Source organism: Sciurus vulgaris, assembly GCF_902686455.1.
Source record: "Sciurus vulgaris genome assembly, chromosome: 3".
Taxonomy (NCBI): Eukaryota; Metazoa; Chordata; class Mammalia; order Rodentia; family Sciuridae; genus Sciurus; species Sciurus vulgaris.
The window spans coordinates 21,598,946-21,620,588 of record NC_136463.1 but is presented as its reverse complement, the minus strand read 5'-3'; the positions used below and the strand labels follow the sequence as shown (position 1 = coordinate 21,620,588).

Genomic DNA, 21,643 nt, shown 5'->3' with positions numbered 1-21,643 from the left:
AAGCAAAAACCAAAATTGTTTTTGTCTTGTTTCCCTCCACAACTAACACATGACTATGAAAGATTGTTTGCCAAAAATGACCTTACTTATTGCCCTCCCTACATCCATGCCCTTTGCCCTGTAACCTTGCAGCGCCTCACCTCAAGAGAAGTCTAATTGCCCCTGCTCTTCTTGAATCTGGGTTAGGTTATAGCTTCCTTTGGTCAATACCATGCAACAAAAGTGACTGTTACACCCTCAGCCTCAAGAGGTCTTGCATGCTTCTACTCATTGTCTAGGAACTCTGGCACAATCTACCTGGCTGGAGGGTGACTGTCATACGGCTCATTCATCCCCATTGCCCCTATCACCTTCCAGTCAACCCCAGAGGCAGAGCCTCTTAGGACCTGACCGTTGATCACAGATGCATAAAGGAAAGTGGGACAGCCCAGTCTAAATTGCCAGGTGCAAAATCATGAGCTAAATAAATGGGTATTTTAAGCCATTAGAATGCAGGTTGCTTTGTTACAAAAAAGAAAAAAAGTTAACTGATAGCAAACCTAACCAACACTTTTTGGGTTGAAAGCACCTCCATTCCTACTTAATCCCAATGGACAAACAAGTCAAAGTCCAAGTTTGATTTGCAAAAGGAAAGCTTTATTAGGAAGTCAGGATCAGGAAGAGGGGGGTCACCCCCAGGCTACCACAGATCATCGAAGCCCAGCAGGGGAGGGAGACAATGGATAGCCAGAGGCACAATGGACTGTCCCAGATGGACATCGGGGCTCGTTGCCAACTAGTCCTGATGTCCAGATGCAGTGAGCAGGCTTCTTCCAGGGTCTGCCCCACTGAAGGATGGTCAGCCGTGGTTGGGCAGAGAAGGTTGATTGGGGCTCTAGTATCGCATCTGGTGCTCTGTGTAGAGATGGAGAGGAGATGAGAGTAAGAAGAGAAGGCTTCAAGCAGGGACTTGGAGGAAGTTGAGGGAACTGTGAGCAAGGAGCCTGGAGCTCAAAAAGCTAGAGAACCCTGAGATAGAAGGACCATGGGGTCACCCGATCTGTGGTCCCGACTAATTCTGAACCTCTTCTGCAGCAACCCTGGCAGATGCTCTCCATCTCTGAGGCTGGAGAACTCATGGGACAGCACACTTCACCATCCCACAGCCCTGTTAGCAAACTCCGAATATTGAAGCAAAAATTATCCTGGCCTCACTCCTAGATATACACTGATGGCTCTGCAGTGCCACCGGGCATTTAAAAAAAAAAAAAAAAAAAAACACCAGACACGCTATAGAAGACAGTTCCCAGGTGCCACAAGGCTTCTCTGACCTAAATATTCCGAGTCATGTTAGCCAACCTTTTACCACAATTTCATATTAAATCTTTACTCTAAAATTTTCAGTGTGTACGTAAGGAAATTTTCCCTTACTTAGACACCACCTCACCTGCATGACTTTCTTAAATTTAGACTATCACATTCATGAATGCTCCTTGTAGTAGTTGCATTGTATAATGTTTGTATGAGGTGACAACTGACTTAAACTCCTGACTCTCATTTCCACTTGAATCGTTGCCGATCTGGGTCTCCCATCCTCACTGTGGTGAAAGTCCTGACTGTAGTTCTCCACAGAACTGAGTCACTCACTTACAAATTGTGTGATGTTAAATAAATTACTCGCTCTCTCTAAACCTCATTTTCTTTACAATAAGGATAATAATAGGGAATAGTGGGAAATATATATGATAATGCACAATTTTCAACCCATCTCCCATATTATTGAGACTCAGGGTGTGAGTAGATTTGATCCTAACCTAATTCAATGATCAATTCAGAACCAAGGATAGGTCCATGGCACCTCAGTAAAGACCCTGCCTAAAATCTAGTTCTGTTCAGAACATGTACTCCTGAGAGAAGTTCAAAGACACACAAAAGGAGTGGTTGCCCAGCATGCACAAGGCCCTGAGTTCAATCCCCAGCACTGCAAAAAAGGAGAGCTTCCCCTAACCCACAACCAAGAATTATCCCTTACCTTGTGCATCATCACATTCACCAGATTTGGAGGAGGAGGACTGGGACTGAGATGATCTTCCACTTCCTCCCCTGGATCCACTTCCTCCTCCAGAACTACTTCCTCCACCATAGCTACCTCCACTTCCTCCCCTGGACCCGCTTCCTCCACCATAGCCACCTCCACTTCCTCCTCCAGAACTACTTCCTCCTCCGTAACTACCCCCACTTTCTCCCTTGGACCCACTTCCTCCACCATAGCCACCTCCACTTCCTCCTCCAGAACTACTTCCTCCACCATAGCTGCCTCCACTTCCTCCTCCAGAACTACTCCCTCCACCATGGCTGCCTCCACTTCCTCCTCCATAGCTGCCTCCACTTCCTCCTCCAGAACTACTGCCTCCACCATGGCTGCCTCCACTTCCTCCTCCATAGCTGCCTCCACTTCCTCCTCCATAGCTGCCTCCACTTCCTCCTCCATAGCTGCCTCCACTTCCTCCTCCATAGCTGCCTCCACTTCCTCCTCCATAGCTGCTTCCACTTCCTCCTCTGGATCCACTTCCTCTATGTCTTCCTCTACCACCTCCAAAGCCAATTCGTCCAGCTCCAGAAGAGTCACTGAGAAAGAAAAAAAAGATAAAATGAGTGGCCCCACATACATAAATATAGACCTGACCAGCAACTCAAGAGACTGAGGCAGGAGAATTGCAATTTTAAAGCCATCCTCAGCAACTTAACAAGCCCTAAGCAACTTAGTGAGACCCTGTCTCAAAATTAAAAAAAAAAAAAAATTAAAAGGACAGGATTTTTCTCAGTGGTTAAGTGTCCCTGGGTCCACTAGTACAAAAAAAAAAAAAAAAAAAAGATAGACCTGGACAGTCCCAAATGTGAATCTTAATAAGTTTTCCTTTCTGGGAGACAGAAGCTGGGCTGGCACAACAGCTGAGAAGGAAGAGCCTCCAGACAAGATACTGGTACCTTCCCTCCCCAGAGCAGAAGGCAGCCCCTTCTCTCATTGTCACCACCCTTGTTTCCCAAAGCCCAAATATCCTGAGGTCCCCCTAGAGGATGAAGAAACCATCAGATCTTTGCATTCAAGAACTTCCCTAGCTGCCCCTATCCTGTGGAATGGAAGTATTATCAGAGGCCCAGGTATTCCTGGGGATTCCAGAGAACCCCAGGGACCTACAAGTCTTCCTGGCCGCCTTCAAGGAGACTGCGGTAGGTTGAAATTTCCTGCTCCAGCCTCATCTTGATGCTGAGCAGTTGGCTGTATTCCTGATTCTGACACTCAATCTCTGCCCGGATCTCAGCAAGCTGGTTCTCCAGGTTACTGATTTGCTCCTGGATCTGCTGCAGCTGGCCACAGTAGCGGTTCTTAGTGTCTTCCAAGGACTTCTCCAGGGCAGATTTCTAGGAAGCAAGAGGAAGCTTGAGGAGAGAGTCTACACATCATATCTCCTCTCCATCCCACTCCTGAGGATCATGCAAAAGTTTCTCGTGCACCACTCTGGCAGAGAGTCTACAGTAGGATACCAACCGTGCTGAGCTGAGCCTGCAGCTCGATCTCCAACTCCTGGACACTGTGTCGCAGCTGGTTCACCTCCTTCGTGTTGGTCTCCATCTCTTGACTACTATTTGTCACCTCCTGCTCAAGGTGGCTCATCTGCAAACCCAAAGGCTCAATTAGGACCAGACAGGGCCAAGAACTTCAGTAGTCAATATTCTGCCTCACCTAGCAGGATTTTCACACCCAAGATCAAGGCTGAACCAAAAGGAAGGACAGGTTGTTCTGAGTTATGGATCCCTCCAATCAGGCAGAGTTGTCCAATTCTCCCAAAATGATATTCCTTCTCATCAAAGTTTCAAAGTCCTTCACACTATGTCCCCAAGTCACCTTTCTAATCTTATTTCCTTCTCCCTTTTCAGACTTCCAAACACACACACACACACACACACACACACACACACACACACCCCAGACCATGGCTCTATGCTAAGCTTTGGAGACCTAGGGAGGAAGGGAGCAATCAGAGAACTCAGTGCCATACGAGAGACATGCTGTATCCCTCTAATAGAGTCTTGTGTCACACGGCAATATAGTCCATTGTCTATGCTCTGATTTCATTCACATGCAGTAATAAACTCTCAGTTTCTCAGAAACAACTTATTTGGTTCATCTCTGAGACATCAGCATTTCAGATAAAACCTGGCACCGAGAAGCTACTCTGCAATTGGGGTCTGTGTGCAGTGAATGAAGATGGATGAATGACATCTACTGGAAGATGGTTGGATGACAGCTACACCAAGAGATAGAAAGATAGGAGGATGAGGGGATGGGAGACAGAAGCAATGCGTGAAGGAGTGGAGGGACACATGGATGGTGGGATAAAGTTTGAAGAGGCAACCCGCTCTGCTCACCTGGGTCTCGTATTGTTGCTCGACTTCCTTACGGTTCTTAGAAATGAGTTGCTCGTATTCCTGGCGCATGTCATTGAGGGTTTGGGTGAGATCAATGCCAGGAGCAACATTTATTTCCACATGGACATCCCCGTCATTCTGCCCAGTCAGCTGGGACATCTCCTGCCAGGGAAGAAGGAGATAGGAAGTCGATAGGTGGGATTCCTTCCACCACTTTTCAGCTCTCTCCTGATGGTCTCCTCAGGGTACCAAAAAAGGGACATTGTTGTGAAGTCACAGCCTAACCACTACCACAGGTAGTGCTAGGAGGATTTCGGAGTGTCTTCATCAAGAGTGGGGGAAACAGTGTCTCAAGGCAATCCTCCAAAGCTCCTCCTGTTGTCTCAGCCCATCTGTCCCAAATAAGCCATAGAAGCAGGAACCTACATCCTGATGATTCTTCTTGAGGGCCGTCAGCTCCTCCTGCAGAGTGTCGTACTGTATCTCCAAGTCAGATTTCTCCATGTTCAGACCATCCAGCACCTTCTGCAGGCCATTGATGTCAGCATCCACCCCTTGCCGCACAGTCTGCTCCATCTCAAGCCTGCAGACCAGACAGGAGTATGGAATGATCAAGAGGATGCCAGGCCCTACAGGGACCTCCAGAGTAATGGAGATGGAGAATGAATTGATGACAGGAGAGGGAGAAGAGGACAGGACTCACTTCATCCTGTAGTCATCCAGCGTCATGCGAGTGTTGTCAATGTCCAGGAGACTTTTGTTGTTGCCCACTGTCAGGCGCACAATCTGAAAAAGAGAAGATGACATGAAACCTTGCTTCCTCACTAGAAGAGAAAGAGGCCAGACAAAGCCACAGGAGGAAAGAATCCCATCCTAGAAGGGAGGCAAGAGGCAAAGGAGTCTCCAACAGCTGGCACATTGCACAGACCCCACACAACCTTCAGCAAACACGTTCAGCATGGCCTTCACTCATTCATTCACTCAGCCAACATTTAAAGATCTACTGCACAGGTTGCAAGTCAGGTTTAGAGATCAATGACTCTCCCTAAGGAACCCACCACCAACTACAAAGTTCAAAGTATCCTAAAAGAGTTCAAGGAGAGGAAGCATGCCTATGGGAAACCAAGGAAGACCTTAGAAAGGAGATGGCAACTGAATAGATCCTGAAGAATGGGTAAGATGAATACATAGATGGAAGAGATTTGGGATAGAAAAAAATAGCACATCCAGAGCATGGAAGGTATAAAAGTAAGAGGAATGGGTGAGAACAGTGAAGAACCAGACGGTGATCTCCTTGGGGGCAGAGGCTAAGTCTGGTACATTACTATATCTGCCCATAGCAATACTTAGAGTAGTCACTCACTGAATTGAGAGGATGAATAAATGGACAAGTAGTATATGAACATGTGGATGGATGGATGGATGGATGGATGGATGGATCAATGAATGGATGAATAGATGGATGGATGGGCAGATAAATAGATGGGTGCCATCCCCAGCATTCAAGACCCTCTCCATCACTTGAATAACTAGCATGTGTATCTGGGTCCACAGAACCTGAAAAGATCAAGACAGGCTTCTCTGGGAGCCCAAGAGAAGTAGGAATGGAGAGATAGGATTTACTCAAGACTAGGCCAGAAGACTTCACATCCAGTCTCAGCCTTGTCTGTTAATCCAGGCCTCCCTCCTGCTCTGCCCAGACTCTGAAAGTTGAGGAAATGAGAACAAAAATCCAGAGCACAGGCCAAAGTCCCAGCCCTAGGGCCTTCAGGAACCAAACACAAATGTGTTTCTGATATAAGTTTAAAGTTCCCAAAATAGGAGTTTCCTGACTCAGCATCAGGTCTATCATCTCAATCATTTGGGAAGATAAAGTGAAGAAAGAGAGAAAGCAAAGATTGTTTCCTGCACGTACCTGGTTCTTGAGATCATTGATGGTGTCATAGTAAGGGGAATAGTCCTTTTGGAAGATCCTGGGTCCCTGCTTGTCGTACCATTCCTGGATCTTCTTTTCCAAGGCAGCATTGGCATCTTCTAATGCCTGCACCTTATCCAAGTAGGAGGCCAGCCGGGAATTGAGGTTCTGCATGGTGGCCTTCTCATCAGTAGTCAGAATGCCACCATCACTGCCTCCAGCACCGCCACCAAAGCCACCTCCAAAGCCCCCAGAGCCACCAAAGCCACCTCCAAAGCCCCCAGAGCCACCATAGCCACCTCCAAAGCCCCCAGAGCCACCATAGCCACCTCCAAAGCCCCCGGAACCACCATAGCCACCTCCAAAGCCCCCGGAACCACCATAGCCTCCTCCAGCGCCACCACCAAAACCTCTGGACCCTCCTCCAAAGCTGCTGGCAGAACTCCCTGCACTAAAGCCGCCCCCAGCTGCTCCGCCATAGCTGGAGCCAAAGCCACCACCACCTCCCCTCCCACAGGCCCCAGAGATTCCCCCGCCATAGCTACTGGAAGAGCTGAATCGGCCCCCTCCTCCACCGGCCCCCGAGGAGCTATAGCGACTGAAGGAGGACCGCATGCTGCCCCCACTACCCCCGCCGCCCCCGCCGCCCCCACAGCTGCCTCGGCTCCAGAAGGACGAAGAGAGCTGTCTGCAACTCATGACGCTGCCTGGAGTTCGTGGGTAGGAAGCAGTTGCAGGAGTGCTGCTGGGTACAGAGCTGTCCCCGGGGCCGCTTACTTATACCCCACTCTGAAGGTGGCACCCCTGGGTGTGCCCTTGGTCTGTGCCAGCCTCCCCCCACAGACTCAGAGGAGGTCTGGGATACGGGAGCAGCCCAGCTGCCCCAGGCTCAGCGTCCCTTGGTGACTGCCTGTCGGCGACCCAGCCTCTCTCCATTGTGTCGGGTAATTTGATGATATTAGGCTGTCAAGGGCACCATAAATCAGTTCTGCTGCCAAGGGGGTGACCTACATCCTAGAGTCGTGTCTGGCTGACCCTGACAGTGGGTCCAGGACTTAGCCCCTCTGGGATAGAAACTCCTTGGAGGAGAGTCCTTTCCCTGATGGAGCACTATCACTGTCTGCAGCCCTCCCCGCTCTCGCCTGGTGCCCACGGGGGACTGACCTGGGGTACAAGAGGTTATCACAGAGGCTGGGGGAGGCACAACCCTGTCCACAGAGCAGCTGCCAACGTGAGCAGGAAGCTCGGCTCCTGCCCTTGTGCAGCCCCAGCTGATGTTAAACCCAGTTCTTGTTCTCAGGATCCTCAAGGCTGACAGGAAAGACGGAGCTCTGACAAGTGGCGTGGCTAAAAGATGGAGAGAAGCATCGAGCAACATGTCTGCCGGGGCTTCCCAGAAGAAAGCACAGCCTTCACCCGGAGGTCTGAGAGAAGAAAGTGTGACTGATGCTCGCTGACCTTTGGGTAGTAATACCAGTGACCCGACTGTCCCAGTCCCTCCCCAGGGCCCAGCAGTGGGGATGGAATTTGACCTTAGTTGAGTGCCTCCCCCATACTGAGCCTGGGAAGAACAGGCTACAAAGACGTGAGTTACACTTGCTCCTGGAAGAAACTCAGACGCATAGTCTGGTCACCAAAACCAGAAGAGTGGTAAAGAAGGCCATGGGCCCTGGTGCCAGTCCATCCGAGTTCCATCCTGCCTCCCTACCGTGTGACTTTGATAAGTTCCCTCCTCTGCAAAACCACAGGACCAATAATTTGCCCATTTCCCAGAAGGGCATGTAAGAAACTCTCAAAAAATATTAAGCTGCCTCTGATTACAGGCAACTCTGCCCTTCCCTGATCCTCAGTCATTGGTTTTGCCTCTGCTCCTCCCACACACAGCCTTTCTAACCCATTTCTCACTATGTCACTCTCCTGACTTCCCTTTGCCCCCAGACAAGGCCCACGTTCCTGGCACTCAAGGTCCATCCCAATCTTTCCACCCCTGTCCCATCTCTCCCCACCCCAGACCCCCTACCAAACCATACGGTGCTCCCCACCAAACCATACGGTGCTCTCCAAATGCCCTTCAGACCTCAGAGAACATGCCACACTTAGTTTCCTCCAAATACAATGTCCCTCTACATCTTTTCTATGCAACAAACCCCAACTCGCCTTCGACCACCCCCTTTGTGTGCCTCCTCCTCCTCCTCGGTGAAGCCTTCCTGAGATCTCCCACTATGGGTCAGTTTGTCTATGGCACTGTGTCCCCCTGGCACCCCCCTGGAGGGCAGGGCCCCCCTCAGCCTGTGCCTGCTCATCTTGCACTCACTCTAGTGTCCAGCACCATGTCTGGTCCCAGTAGGATCCCAACATATATGGAATGAAGGAAAGATGACAGATTGTTCCAGAGAGATGCTGAAAATGAGCTCAAAACCAGAGAGACCAGGAGGGTCAGCAAGAGCCTGGAAGAGGCCATGACCTCTGGATGCTCAGACAGCGTCAGGACCAGCAGTTCTGGAGACACGTTTAAATGATGCATGGAGACCATTCCATAACACAGTACTGAATCACGTGGTGAGAAAAGTGATTCCTTCTTTTATTTTTCCATCTTCTGATTATCAAGGGGAAAAAAATCACTGCGGCACTTCAACATTCCTCCATGCCTGTCTATCACCCTGTTTCATAAAATGAGAGCTGGCCTTAGGCTCAGAACCTTCAGGAAACAGCCTCTAGTCAGAAGTTAAGTGTTTATATCATTTTCTTCTACTTCTGGCAAATGATTCTTATTTTCTTTATTTTTGATAGTAATAGGCTTTCCTTTATAAATATACTTTATGAAATGAAAGTTGAACTGGTTTACCAAAATGTGTTAAACAAGCCAGGCCCGGTGGTGCATGCCTCTGATCCCAGCGGCTCAGGAGGCTGAGGTAGGAGGATCACAAGTTCAAGACCAGGCTCAGCAAAAAGTGAGGTGTTAAACAACTCTGTGAGATCCTGTCTCTAAATAAAAAAATACAAAATAGAGCTGGGGATGTAGCTTAGTGATGGAGTCCCCCAGAGTTTAATCCATGGTCCCCCCCCCAATGTGTTAAATAAGTGTATAAATGGGCAATACAAAATTTGTTAATTAAGAAGTAAAAAAGTAAGTAGGAAGAACAGAGAATATGGAGGCATATTCCATACATGAATTTGGGAATGCCTAATGCATAGACCCAGATTAGTGGGGAGTGTGTTGATTCCCTTTCTTCTTCCTTCCCCCAACTCCCAGTATGGGAGGGTCACTCTACCACTCAGCTACTTCCTCATACATCCTCAGTCGTTTTTATTTTTAATTTTGAGACAGAGTCTCACTAAGTTGATGAGGCTGGCCTCCAACCTGGGATCCTCCTGTCTCAGCCTCTCAAGTAGCTGGATTCCAGGTGTGCACCTCCACAACAGGGCCTTCCTACATCTTTCTCCAGGTTCCTGTCAGGCTGCACTGGGAAGCCCAAGATCTTCCCTCAATGTGGTCTGAGGCCTGGAAAGCCCCTGCCCTGCTGGGACCTGGGCCTACATCCACTTCTGCTGCTTTCCTACCTGCTTCACCCTCTCACTCTGACTGGGAAGTAAACCCCAGGTCCTGGAGGACCGCCAGCAGAACAGCGCTTCTGCAACTCACTCCATTCTAGCTCACTTGCCATCTTTGGAGGCATCCTGCCTGACTGCCTGGAAGCTCCAAGCTGGGCCCCCCTGCCCAGCTGGCTCTGGTGATAGATGGCCCATTTCCAGTGCTTCCCACCCTCTAGCCCTGCCCTCAAGCCTCACTTAGCCCAGAGCAGCAGGCTCTCTGCCCTCAGAATCCCATCCCAGCTGCCTGAGAGGTTGAGCTGCCCATGGAGACCACAGGACCTCTGACCCTGTCCCACTCCCATCACCCAGAGCCAGTCAGCGAGGACTTGACCATCCATCTACTCGGGCTCGGCCGTCCAACCTTGCCCTCCCCTGGAGGTCGGACCTCTCTGGCCAATTCTCTGCCTGGATTGAGGGGCTCTCCCTTCTCTGGGTACCAAGGCACAGGCCTCTCTTGCATCAGGCTATCCCTGCCCGTCAGCTCTGCCCTCACTGCGGGCTCCTCCCAGAGGATCCTCCAGGAACAGTGCAGTGGAAAGAGCAGCAGCTCTCCAGCCAGACAGGTGCCGCCTGCCAGCCCCACCTTCCCTGCCCCCATGGCCTTGGCCTCTGTTCCCTCACAGGAAGACCCTTCCTGCTGAGCCGCCAGGAGGCAAGAATATGCTGCAGGTGGGATGGAGGGGTCTTTGGATGAAGCCCAACTACCACCGTGTATCGGCGACCTCACCTAGACGTCCTCCTCCTCCGATCTGCCCTCCTCCCCACATCTATGTTCCTCCCCCATTCTGCCTCCCCTCCACTTCGGGCTCCGCTTCCAATACAAAGAGGAGCTGGCCATGAGGGGGTCACCTCAAGAGTCCAGATATGAGCTCCTGCTGCTGCTGCAGCTGGGCACCATCTTTTCCCTTCTCTGCCTGGCGCAGGGAGCAGACTGGGGGGCAACATGGGGCCAGAGAGGAGGAGGTCAACAGCCCTACCCAGTGAGATGCTGTGACACGGCTCATGCTTCTGTCTTCCCGGGGTTCAAGATCTGCTCCCTGAGCCCCACCTCCTGGGGGAACCCTCCAAGGAATGAATGAGGGATGGAGCCCACATTACTCGGGGCCCCTGGTATCTGAGTCCCAGTGAGAATGAGCACAGCTCTCTGCAGCCCAGGTGCAAGACTGCACCCTGGGACCACAGTGCCAGCACCCCCAGGGCAGCTCCAGCCCTCAGAAGGTGTGTGAAGCAGGAAATAAAACTGTGAGGACTCAGAGAGGCGGACAGAAGGCCAGAGAGGGAACCCACATTGATGGCACCTGCAAGAATCCTCCACTGAGGGTACAGGGACTTGGGGAAAGGACAGGACAGGTTTGCTCTGGCCATAGAAGCCCAACTCCTTGCCCGCATCATCCATTTCCCCCCATGCATGTGTGCACATAACCACACACACACACACACACACACACACACACACACACACACACACACTTGCTCCCCACCACTGTCACTGAGCTGCAGGTGGAGCCCAGGGAAGGCCCTGAGTTGCCCCCCATGTGTGTGTGCACATAACCACACACACACACACACACACACACACACACACACACTTGCTCCCCACCACTGTCTGTCACTGAGCTGCAGGTGGAGCCCAGGGAAGGCCCTGAGTCATCGTGAGGCTGGCTGCTGGGAGACAGAGTGCAGGTGTGAGTCACGGCTCCTCTCCTGGTGAGTCCTGGCTCCTCCATGAGCCGTCACTGCCCGCTGGCGCAGGGCTGGAGGGGCCTGCATCCATCTGTCAGCGCTGATTCTTTCTCATACGATAATCACCTGCCACTACCCCACCTAGAGAGACCCCACCAAACCAAAGTGGCTTGAGTCTAAAGCCAGATTCTTCCACTGATTCAGAGAAAGTTGCCTCTCCTCTCTGAACCAGTTTTCTCACTATAAATTTGGATTCATCCTTTATCAGGCATCCACCGTGCACCAGGCACTGTACTGAGAGCTGAGGACAAAGTGATGAACAAGCCCTCACCTTCTTGGACAGTTACAGGACAAAACAGATCTCCTCCAAAAATAATCTGTCTAATTCAAAACCGACATGAGCACTATTCATGGGAAATTGGGGTATGGGGACTGTCTCTCAGAGACAGTCCTCCTGAGAGACACTTGAGTGGAGGGTAAGTGGGAGTGACCCAGAAGAAATAAAAAGAGAAGAGCATCCAGGGGAGGACAAAAAGCATGTGCAAATGTCCTGAGGTGGTCAGGAGCAACATGACTGCATGGGCAGAAGCCCAGCGTGGCTTAAGGGCAATGGGTTACATCAAGTCAAGGATTTTGGAAGAGAAAAATAGTTCTGACCTCACGAGGTTGTCATGAGGTTTAGAATATCTACTATCCTTAAACTACTGACCTTCGTCCAGCACACAGTGAGACATTTCCTAACTCAGTGGCACTACATCTACGTTGACTTCTCCTTGGAGCACCTGGATGGACTTGGGTTCTTGTTCTCTTGCTTATTATTACTCTATCCCTCCACTCCATTGGACCTCTGTTAAGATCAAGGACCTATGCCAGATGAGGGCTGTGAAAGACACAGAAATATTGGAGGATCATGGTGACTTGGCCACTTTCTGTGTATGTGACCTGGAGCAGGCAAGTCTCCTGAAGATGAAGAGGTTGGGGGAATGATCTCAGCGGCTCACTCAGCACTGCCCCATTCTGCATTCTGCCAAGGTAGGGAGAAAATCACTCCTCCCAGATTACATTAGAAGGATGTGGAGCCAGAGGAGTCATCTGACCTGCCCCAGGACTCTGTAGCAAGCCCTCCTGCCTCCACTAGACGGTGCTATCGAGTCACTTTTCTTGTTTTAATGGACCAGGCAAGGCCTAGGTCTTGAGTTGGATGGATTGACCTGCAGGCCCTGTGGACAAGAGCACTGATCACTAGTAGGACTCAAATGTTGACTGTACCATGTCCACTGGGTTATGGTGGTGGGGACCCCAGTGGAGAAAGGAGTTCATGTGAGTTCTGGGTCAGCTGCCATGTCTGCCCTCTTGGGCCTGAGAGTACAGGGGGAGACCACCTCCAAGCCCACTGTTTGATGTCCTCCCTCCCAGTTCTGAGCCTGCTTCCAAAAAGGTGGCCTCTGGCACCATCTTTACCTTGAAGTCCACCCTTCCTGTGTGTTTCCTTCAAACAGCACTGGAAACCACTCAAGCAGAGTGGCCCACCCCACCACACCCAAGTCTCAGAAATCTCACAATTCCCTATTGCTCCAAAGCAGACCTCCTTTGAGAGTGAGAACTTGCATATGGCACCACCTCTAAAGCAGTCCAGAGCATTCTAGACTTCCGTCCCCACTGGCGATTATTGCTGTTTTTCTCTCTGTCCAGGCTCACGTGACTTCTCAGATATGTACCACTCCCCAGATTCCATGCCACACTTGAGTAGGAGGCTCATTGCCCAGCTGGGAATGCTGGTACACAAGGCCCAGCATCCCCAGGGATACCATGAAGCCCCTCTCCATTAAGGTTCTGTCACTCCAAGGCCTGAAACCCCACCCATCCCAGTCTCTGAGGAAGCTCCCCCTGGCCTCCCTCCTCCCGGAGTTGTCCCATGTTCCTCCTTCAGTCCCAGGATAGCCCACCCTCACCAAGGCATCACCCCAGCTCAACCCTTCTTGATGTCACAACTCAGGTAAAAGGACATCGCAGAGTTTCAGGAACACAGAGCAGTCCTCTCTTTCCTGATGTGTCAGTAGGGACAAGAGAAGCCAACATAACTTCATTCCTTCTACTAATAACTCACCCTGTTACGCTACCATGTATAGAGCCATGGCGATGTGCCAGACGCAACGCTAACCACGCCGCCACCGTGAGATCATTTAATCCTCCAACGGCCGTGAGTAGTGAAGGTATTTATTCCCCACTCTGTAAAAGAGGAAACTGGCTTCGATGTCTTGCCTAGACTCTTCAAGGCTAGGCAGCAGAGGAGCCCAGATTCCAGTGCCAGATGTCTGACTCCAGAGCACAGGTTTTTAGACCCCTGACCCAAATTTAGTCTTTCTTCAGTCCCACCCAATTCCTGACTCCCCCTAAAAGTTTCCTTCACTCCGCCAAATAAATGAGCTGTTGAAACTGACCCAGGACGAGTCAACTCGTTCCTAGCCTGGGGCAGTGAGCCCCACCTACTCCAGGAATCTCCACCACTCACCCAGGTAAGGCTTCTCCCCTTCCCAGGCTTTTTCCAGCGCCCCACCTCCCAAAAAAGCAGAAGACACGCCCCCACCACAGGCAGGATCCCACAACCCTTCTCTTAAGGTGACTTTTTTCCACTGGATTGTCTACCAACCCTGAGAAGCTGGGTTCACCCCCTCGGTTGCATGAGGAAACTGAGGTTCAGACTCCCCTAGGTCACAGCTAATTCAGAACACAGTCAGGATTAGAAGTCATTCAGGCCATTCCTAAAGTCTCCAAAGACAACCTCGTCACAAATGGATAGTCACCCCCAGGTATCACGCAGCCAGGCACTGTGCCAGAGGCCCTATACCCGTTCTTCCAATGGGTGCTCACAAACAAGCCCTGAGTCACAATGAGCCCACAAGGTTGGAACTGTGTTTGTTTGTCTGTTTGTTCTGTTTTGGTGCAGGGAGGTGGGGGGTTGAACCCAGGGTGCTTAAACACTGAGCCACATCCCTAACCCTTTTTATTTTTTGAGACAGGGTCTTACTGAGTTGCTTAGGACTTTGCTAAGTTGCTGAGGCTGGCTTTGAACTTGTGATCCTCCTGCCTCAGCTTCCTGAGCTGCTGGGATTACAAGTGTGTGCCACTCACATGGGACAATGTAAGTACTATCTCCTTTCCCATTTTACAGATGTGGAAACCAAGGCTTCAAGATGGTAGTCAACTTTCCCTAGTCAACTAAGTGTAGGCAGGATTAGACCCAGTCCTGGAGGATTCATTTCAGAACAGGGAGATAGGTCATTAGTAGAGCATGAGTCTTAACTTTGGGTTTTGGGCCTCCATGGAAGAACTTTTGGGGACCCAGAACCCCATAAACTGTTGGCAAATATTTATGCTTCTCTGGAGATGAGGTGTAGGGAAAATATCTATAGTTTCTAATATAGTTTCAAAAGAATCACCAATCAAAAATGCTAAAAATCCTTGACCTCACACAGTGCCCAGCACCTAAAGGCACTAGGCATGTGGTGGATAAATGAACAAATGGAAGAGTGAATGTCCCTCACTGCCCTGGGAGATTACCACATATGACCTGGTACACACATCTATCTCTATCTTCTGAGATGGTGAAAGCCATCCTGGGACCTAAGCCCAACCCACCCCCAGGCCCTTTCTCCCAGTCCCAGAGGCCACAGCCAGGTGCTAGGATGAGTTCCAAAGCAATGCTTCCCCCGCCTTCTTCCCACCCCCACTCCCAACAATGACCAGGCAAAGGCAGGAATTATGCAACTCAAATAAAGAAGCTTTATTGACTGCCAGGAGGGGCCGGGGTAAAGTACAGTGCCATGTGTTTTGGGGGCAGTAGAAGGGATCTTCAGGTGGATCCGTGTCCACACAGGGGGCTTCCTAGGCCTGAACAGTGCTGAGCAGCCTCAGTTCTTGGTGCGAAGGACCTGCTCGTGGGTGGACACCACCTTGCCATCGTGCACATCCATGACCTTGGTGCGGATCTGACGACTGGAGGAGGTCACTGAGGAAGGAGGAGATAGGGCTTTACCAGAGGTGAACAGGCAATGGATAATAAAGAGGGGAAAGGCCAAGAAGTTGAGTTGCATGAACTGTCTCCCTACTGCCCTCTCTCCTGATTATTCATTCACTCCTGCTGTTCCCTAGGCACTGATACCATCAACTGGTTTCAGACTAGGGTTCTTTAAGGTCATCGACAGAGTCTATGTCCCCAGACTGGAGCTTCCTAATAACACGATTACTTCAGTCCAAATAGATTCAAATGGACTGGTCTTGGATGGAAAGAGACATGTGTGCTGTCCATGGTGCTGACCACACAACCATGGGGTCTGCCTGGACACAAGGTGGGAGAATTATAATATAGGAATCGCTGCTTCTGGCCCTAGGAAGCATTAGAAAATGATTCCCTCTACCCCAAGGGGTTGTTAATGGATACTGGGTAAGAACATTATAGCTCAACCCTTTGAGAAGCTCCAAATATATGCCCTAGACCTACTGGGGGACCTGTGGTGGTCTTGAGCCCAGGTTTGATGAAAAGGAAATGTCTTACCATCTCTGGATGACTGAGAACCAGAAGAGAACTGGGAGGAGGAGAGGCTGTGAAGACAAAGGGGAGGGACCATTAGAAACATTGTGGGGGCTGGGTGAACAATAGGGGCGTGGACTAGGGGAAAGGTGGGGCACGCACTGGGCATCCTCGCCCTCCAGCAGGCGACGGTAGGTGGCGATCTCCTGCTCCAGCCGAGTCTTCACGTCCAGCAGGATCTTGTACTCCTGGTTCTGCTGCTCCATCTCGCAGCGCAGCTGTGCCAGCTGCTCCTCCACGCTGCCAATCATCTCCTGGATCTGGGCCAGTTGCATGCAGTAGCGGCCTTTGGTCTCCTCCAGGCTGTTCTCCAGGGACGCTTTCTGTGAGGAAGGGAAAAAGGATCAGGGATCATTGAGGATGGTCATTCCTTCTCTGTTAGTCTTGGGTCCAACCATGCCTGCAGCATTCCTACCATGCTGAGCTGGGACTGCAGTTCGATCTCCAGGTTCTGCATGGTGCGCCGGAGCTCGGAGATCTCGCTCTTGCCGCTCTGCACCAGCTCGCTGTTGGTGGCCACCTCACGGTTCAGTTCCTCTGTCTGTGGAAAAGAGAATAACATTCACACCAGAAGACCCCAGAAGGCTGGTGGTCTGGGTTCCTTCCTCTCCAAATGACACCCACCTTGGTGAAGAACCATTCCTCGGCATCCTTGCGGTTCTTCTCCGCCATCTTCTCATACTGGTCGCGCATCTCATTCAGGACACGGCTCAGGTCCACACCAGGGGCTGCATCCATCTCCACATTGACATCTCCACCCACTTGACCTCTCATGGAATTCATCTCCTGAATGGCAGAGAAGAGTCTACTGTCAGGGCCTCATGACAGCACTTGATTGGGGGTCTAGTCCGAAGTGACCTGGTCTGAACATTGCCCTCCCCTCATCTCCATTCCATCTCTTCTCTCCAGTCATTCTTTAACACTGGACTTTCCATTCAGCTCCCACCTCCTCATGGTTCTTCTTCAGGTAGGCCAGCTCCTCCTTGAGGCTCTCAATCTGCATCTCCAGGTCAGCTCTGGCCAGGGTCAGCTCGTCCAGCACCCTGCGCAGGCCATTGATGTCAGCCTCCACGCTCATGCGCAGGTTCATCTCTGTCTCATATCTGAAAGGACCCAGAGAAAATGAATGAGGTACCCATTCTGGTCACACTGAGAGCTTTGTTCTCTTTCTCTGCAACTTATTCCTAGAGCTGGCACCCAGTGGGTGGTTTGGAAAGCCAATCTTAAACACAGTGCCCATTGATTGCTCAGATCTGAAAATTCCTGGGATCAGAGGAATAAGACAGTTTATTATGCTGCAGAATTCAAGAAGGGAGGCATTTCTAACTTCAATCAACAAATAAGACTCAAAGCTTCCAAACATAATTATCTGCTGCACTTTAGGGGCAGGTGGGAAAGAGGGAGTTCCTCTCCCTAAAGCAGTGCTTCCTGAACCTGGCTGTGGATCAAAATCACCCAGGCAACCTGGTACAAATAATTGAACCAAAATTCCAAGGGTGGGGCCCAAGAGTCTCACACTTTTACAAGTGCCCCACGGGGTATTCCTGGCACTAATCAGCTCTGTTTGGGAAACACTGATCTAAAAATACCCCACCCTGGGAAGATTGGACTTTCTGAGCCACCACTGCAAACTCACTTGGTGCGGAAGTCATCAGCAGCCAGGCGGGCATTGTCAATCTGCAGGAGGACATTGGCATTGTCCACAGTGGCAGTGAGGATCTGCAGAATGGGGAGGGAACAGATCATTTTTCAAATGGACATCAATAGCCAGAGGTCTCTGCAGCCTACAATGGCCTTTGCTCTCCTGCCCTTGCCTGTGTCCCCTTCCTCCCCCTAGGTCTTCATCAGTGGCCTAAACGGTAACCCCAAGTAATCAGGCTTTGACCCATTACTGGCTCATGGTCATCAGAGGAGGAGCAAGAGTCCTGGCCCTAGAATCCAAAACCCTGAAGTTCAAGTTCCAGGACTGCCACTGACTTGTTGCAAAACCTAAGACACGTCTAGGGCTTTGAGTTCCCCACTCATGCTCCCTAGACCCACTTCATGCTCTGGATTCTCCTCTTGGCATAAGCCGCCCTGCCAGCCCTCTGCAGCACACACATTGCTTTGCAATCCCAGAGGGCATGGGACCTCAAGTGGGACTTTACCAAGACATGAAACCCAACAAGCACAGAGGATTAGATAAAAAGGAAGCAGGGGAATAAAAAGAAAGCAGAGAAGATCCCTGAACTGGGTGGTGTTCCTTCCCTCAATTGTCTAATTTCCCAAATCCGTGCAGGCACCAGAGCAGGTTCAGGAGGGAGGATTTTCAGGGTGATCTGGGAGCGGGTAGAGGGGAACTGAAGGCAGATGGCACAACCCCACCAGGCTCCCTCTTGTGCAGGGCACATACGTGGACCATGATAGATGAAGGCTGTGGGTTTTTTAATCCCCGCCTGAGTGCAGAGAGGTCACACGGTGCCAAGGCTCATGGGCGGCAGCAGCCACAGCTCAGACTAATGAGGTAATGAGCGGTTTGGGTGTCTAGCCTGGTCCCGTTACAGCCTTGCTCCTCCCCTGCGCTGGAGAACAGGTAGCTGCCTCCTGCACTGTACTGGAAGGTGGGGTGCAGGGGTTTTCATCTGTGCTCTACCATGACTTTGCTCTGTGACCTTCAGCAAGTCATGGCACCCCCCAAAGCTTCAACTTCTCCCTTTGCAAAATGTAAGGATAGGAAACACTGGTGTCCAGGGTCTGAGGACTGGAGCCCAGAAAAGCACCAGCAAGGTGGGGGAGGAGAGACCACCTTCTCACTCACCAGCTCTGTTTGGGGTGTCCAGGACCTCAGATGAAGGAATCTGGGGTGGAAGTCTGTCCTATCTACAAATCTAAAGGTGCCAGTGGTCTAAGGCCTCTGTTGTGCTCAAAGGGAGGTAACTAGAATGGTTCCTCCTGCTGTCCTGTCCACCCACCTTGTTCCTCAGGTCCTCAATGGTCTTAAAGTAGGGGCTGTAGTCTTTGGTCTCAGCAGGCCGCTGCCTCTGGTACCAGTCTCGGATCTTCACCTCCAGGTCGGTGTTGGCCTCCTCCAGGGCCCGCACCTTGTCCAGGTAGGAGGCCAGGCGGTCATTGAGGTTTTGCATGGTCACCTTCTCACTGCCCACCAGGAGACCATCACCACCGCCAAAGCCAGAACCTAAGCCACCACCAAAGCCACCACCAAAGCCACCACCAAAGCCACCACCAAAGCCAGCACCACCACCATATCCTCCACCAAAGCCACTACCTAGGGCCCCACCAAAGCTGCTGCTGCTGCTGAAGCCACCACCATAGCCGCCCCCCATCCCGCAGGCTCCCCCAGAGGAGAAGCGGGAGGAGGTGACTGATAGGCCCCCATAGGTGCTGGGAGCCCGGCAGGATCCTCCGGCCAGGACAGAGGAGATGCGGCTGGAGCCACCACCAATGCCACAGGAGCCCTTCATGGAGCTGGAGGAGGTGAACTGGCGGCTGCAGGTGGTCATGGTGCCAAGGAGGAGGTGAGTGAGCGGGCTGGTTGGCAGAGAGGAGAGAAGGGTGCTCAGGGAGGCTGAGAGGATGCCGGAGCTTTATACTCGTGAGTAGGGGGCGGGCCTGGCAGTTTCCATTCCCCTCGGCTTTCATCACCCACGAGCCAGCGCCAACTCCCAGTCAGGTCCCTCCTCTCCGCCTCGTCCTGTCTGTCATATTTTACTGGAAACTCATTGTTTGGGGTGTTTTGGGCTTTCTTGTCCCGCCAGGTGTGATTCACAGGGGGAGGGAGGTGAGGGCCTGCAGGCTACGCTTTCCCATCGGGCCCTGGGAGCTGCAGCCCTCAGGAACTCGCATGCTGGGCTCAGCCAGGGTGACAGAGCAGAGCCTCTCTCCACCGTAAACCTGGTGAGCTGATACGTTCCTCATTACCTGGATGGGCCCTTCTCCTCCACAGAAGGAAGACCACCACTTCAGGTGACTGATAGCTGGCTGGAGGAACATTGGCAAGGCAAAGTCACCCAGGGCACAGACATGCCACCCTCAGCATTACCGTCTATTAAAGGAGACATTAACATCTCAGGGATTCTCCCAGACCACAGGGCTGGGCTGGCGGTGCTAAGGAACCTATCACATCCCTGAAACATCCCCAGCCAGTCAGGTGGTGCAGACTCGCCCCTCAACTCCCCCTTAAGGGAAATCCAGGCAGCCCTTCGCATCCTTCCTGAGGGGAGGCGAGCACATCTGCACACACCAGTGGACAGGCCCCTGGCATTGGCTTCTCAGTCTCGTCAAGGCAGGTGGCCTCCTGGGCATAGCCAGAGTCATCAGGAAAGAGCATGGAGACAGGTGAATCTTGGCTCTGCTGTATAGTCTGTGAGCCAGGGCTTGATACTCCTTTGAGCCTCCATCTGCTCTTCTGCAAAGTGTGAGCCCATACCATCCACTGCGGCTGCTGCAGTCAACTCTGAGACTCCAAAGTGACAATGTATGTAATCTGAGCATGGCAAACTGATAAGAGGGTGAGGCAGCATATCTAGAACAGGCTGGAGGAGCCGTCTTTTCTTCCAGCCCCAGGTGATCTCTCAGACGCCCAGGACTGCCCTGGTAAGGGGAAGGGGTCTGCCTCAGGCACCCTCGCTTGAGCTCCTTGCTCAGGTGACCCAAGAGATGTTTTGGGGAGGAATGCAGGCCCCTGGGAGTAGAGCTGGACTGTGCCAAGGGTGTGGCCAGTGTGGCCACAAGTGTCCCTGACTCCTGAGGCCCTGATAATCAGGGGACAATTCCAGGAGTTCATTTGATTCTTTCTGCCTTGGAGGTTTTGTAGCAAGACCTCAGTTACCCTATTCCTTCCCATCAACTTCCCAAAGCAGTCCTTTCCGGCCCCACCCATCTTCCTGCCAGCCCCTCAGCCCCAAGGACCCCGGCAGGCATGTTGGGAGGAATGTGGTCGTGTCTGGGGCTGCCTGACGCGTCCCATCTCCCCAGACAGGCCCCAACAGCCCCCGCTGGAGGCTCCAGGGCTCTTCCTAGGATCAACTGCTCCCAGGAAGGAAGCAGAGCCTCCCGCCGCCTCCCGCCATCCCCACCCTGCCTCCACTGCCACCAGAACAGAAGGCAAGGAGGCCCACCCCCCATAAGGCTTAAGCGTTCAGAAGACAATGCGGAGACAGACTCTTGAGGCTGAGGGCTCCCCAAATCTGCAGTGCCAAGGACTCGCGAGGATGTGAGTAAGCCAGGGCCCCACCCTGCTCCACCCGCCCCTGACAGACGTTCCTAATCTCCTTCCAGAGAATGGTCCCCCCCACCCCGGCCCAGCCCTGCAATTTCCCCAGTAAGAGGCAACAGGAGTTTTGGCTGCGGCACAGATGCCTTTGTTGGGAGGCATGTTGCTGTTGGTTTGGGGTGGGGGTAGTGTTCCCTCACTGGAGAAAAATGCAGCATCTAGAGAGATCCCAGGAGCA

At 51.8% G+C, this 21,643-nt stretch overlaps 2 protein-coding genes across 2 annotated transcripts; both read right to left on the bottom strand.

The window, feature by feature from the left end:
* Window positions 1–874: 874 nt before the first annotated feature.
* KRT9 (keratin 9) lies at window positions 875–7,024 on the bottom strand (the record flags this gene model as incomplete). The annotated part of the gene is made up of 8 exons (XM_079133395.1): window positions 875–894; window positions 2,012–2,607; window positions 3,179–3,402; window positions 3,530–3,655; window positions 4,411–4,572; window positions 4,837–4,993; window positions 5,114–5,196; window positions 6,326–7,024. The coding sequence occupies 8 exons, from the start codon at window positions 7,022–7,024 to the stop codon at window positions 875–877; spliced, it is 2,067 nt and encodes a 688-aa protein (XP_078989521.1).
* An 8,338-nt stretch (window positions 7,025–15,362) lies between these two features.
* LOC306657105 (keratin, type I cytoskeletal 14) lies at window positions 15,363–19,757 on the bottom strand. The gene is made up of 8 exons (XM_079132826.1): window positions 19,145–19,757; window positions 17,830–17,912; window positions 17,140–17,296; window positions 16,818–16,979; window positions 16,609–16,734; window positions 16,296–16,516; window positions 16,158–16,204; window positions 15,363–15,611 (listed from the first exon to the last, which is right to left on the bottom strand). The coding sequence occupies exons 1-8, from the start codon at window positions 19,691–19,693 to the stop codon at window positions 15,514–15,516; spliced, it is 1,443 nt and encodes a 480-aa protein (XP_078988952.1). The 5' UTR covers window positions 19,694–19,757; the 3' UTR covers window positions 15,363–15,513.
* Window positions 19,758–21,643: the final 1,886 nt, after the last annotated feature.

Coding starts and splice junctions, on each gene's coding strand:
- LOC306657105 (XM_079132826.1), bottom strand. CDS start 19,693: ATGACCACCTGCAGCCGCCAGTTCACCTCCTCCAGCTCCATGAAGGGC. Junction 16,980..17,139: donor TGAAGAAGAACCATGAGGAG/GTGGGAGCTGAA, acceptor TCTGCCATTCAG/GAGATGAATTCCATGAGAGG. Junction 16,735..16,817: donor AGGAATGGTTCTTCACCAAG/GTGGGTGTCATT, acceptor TCTTTTCCACAG/ACAGAGGAACTGAACCGTGA.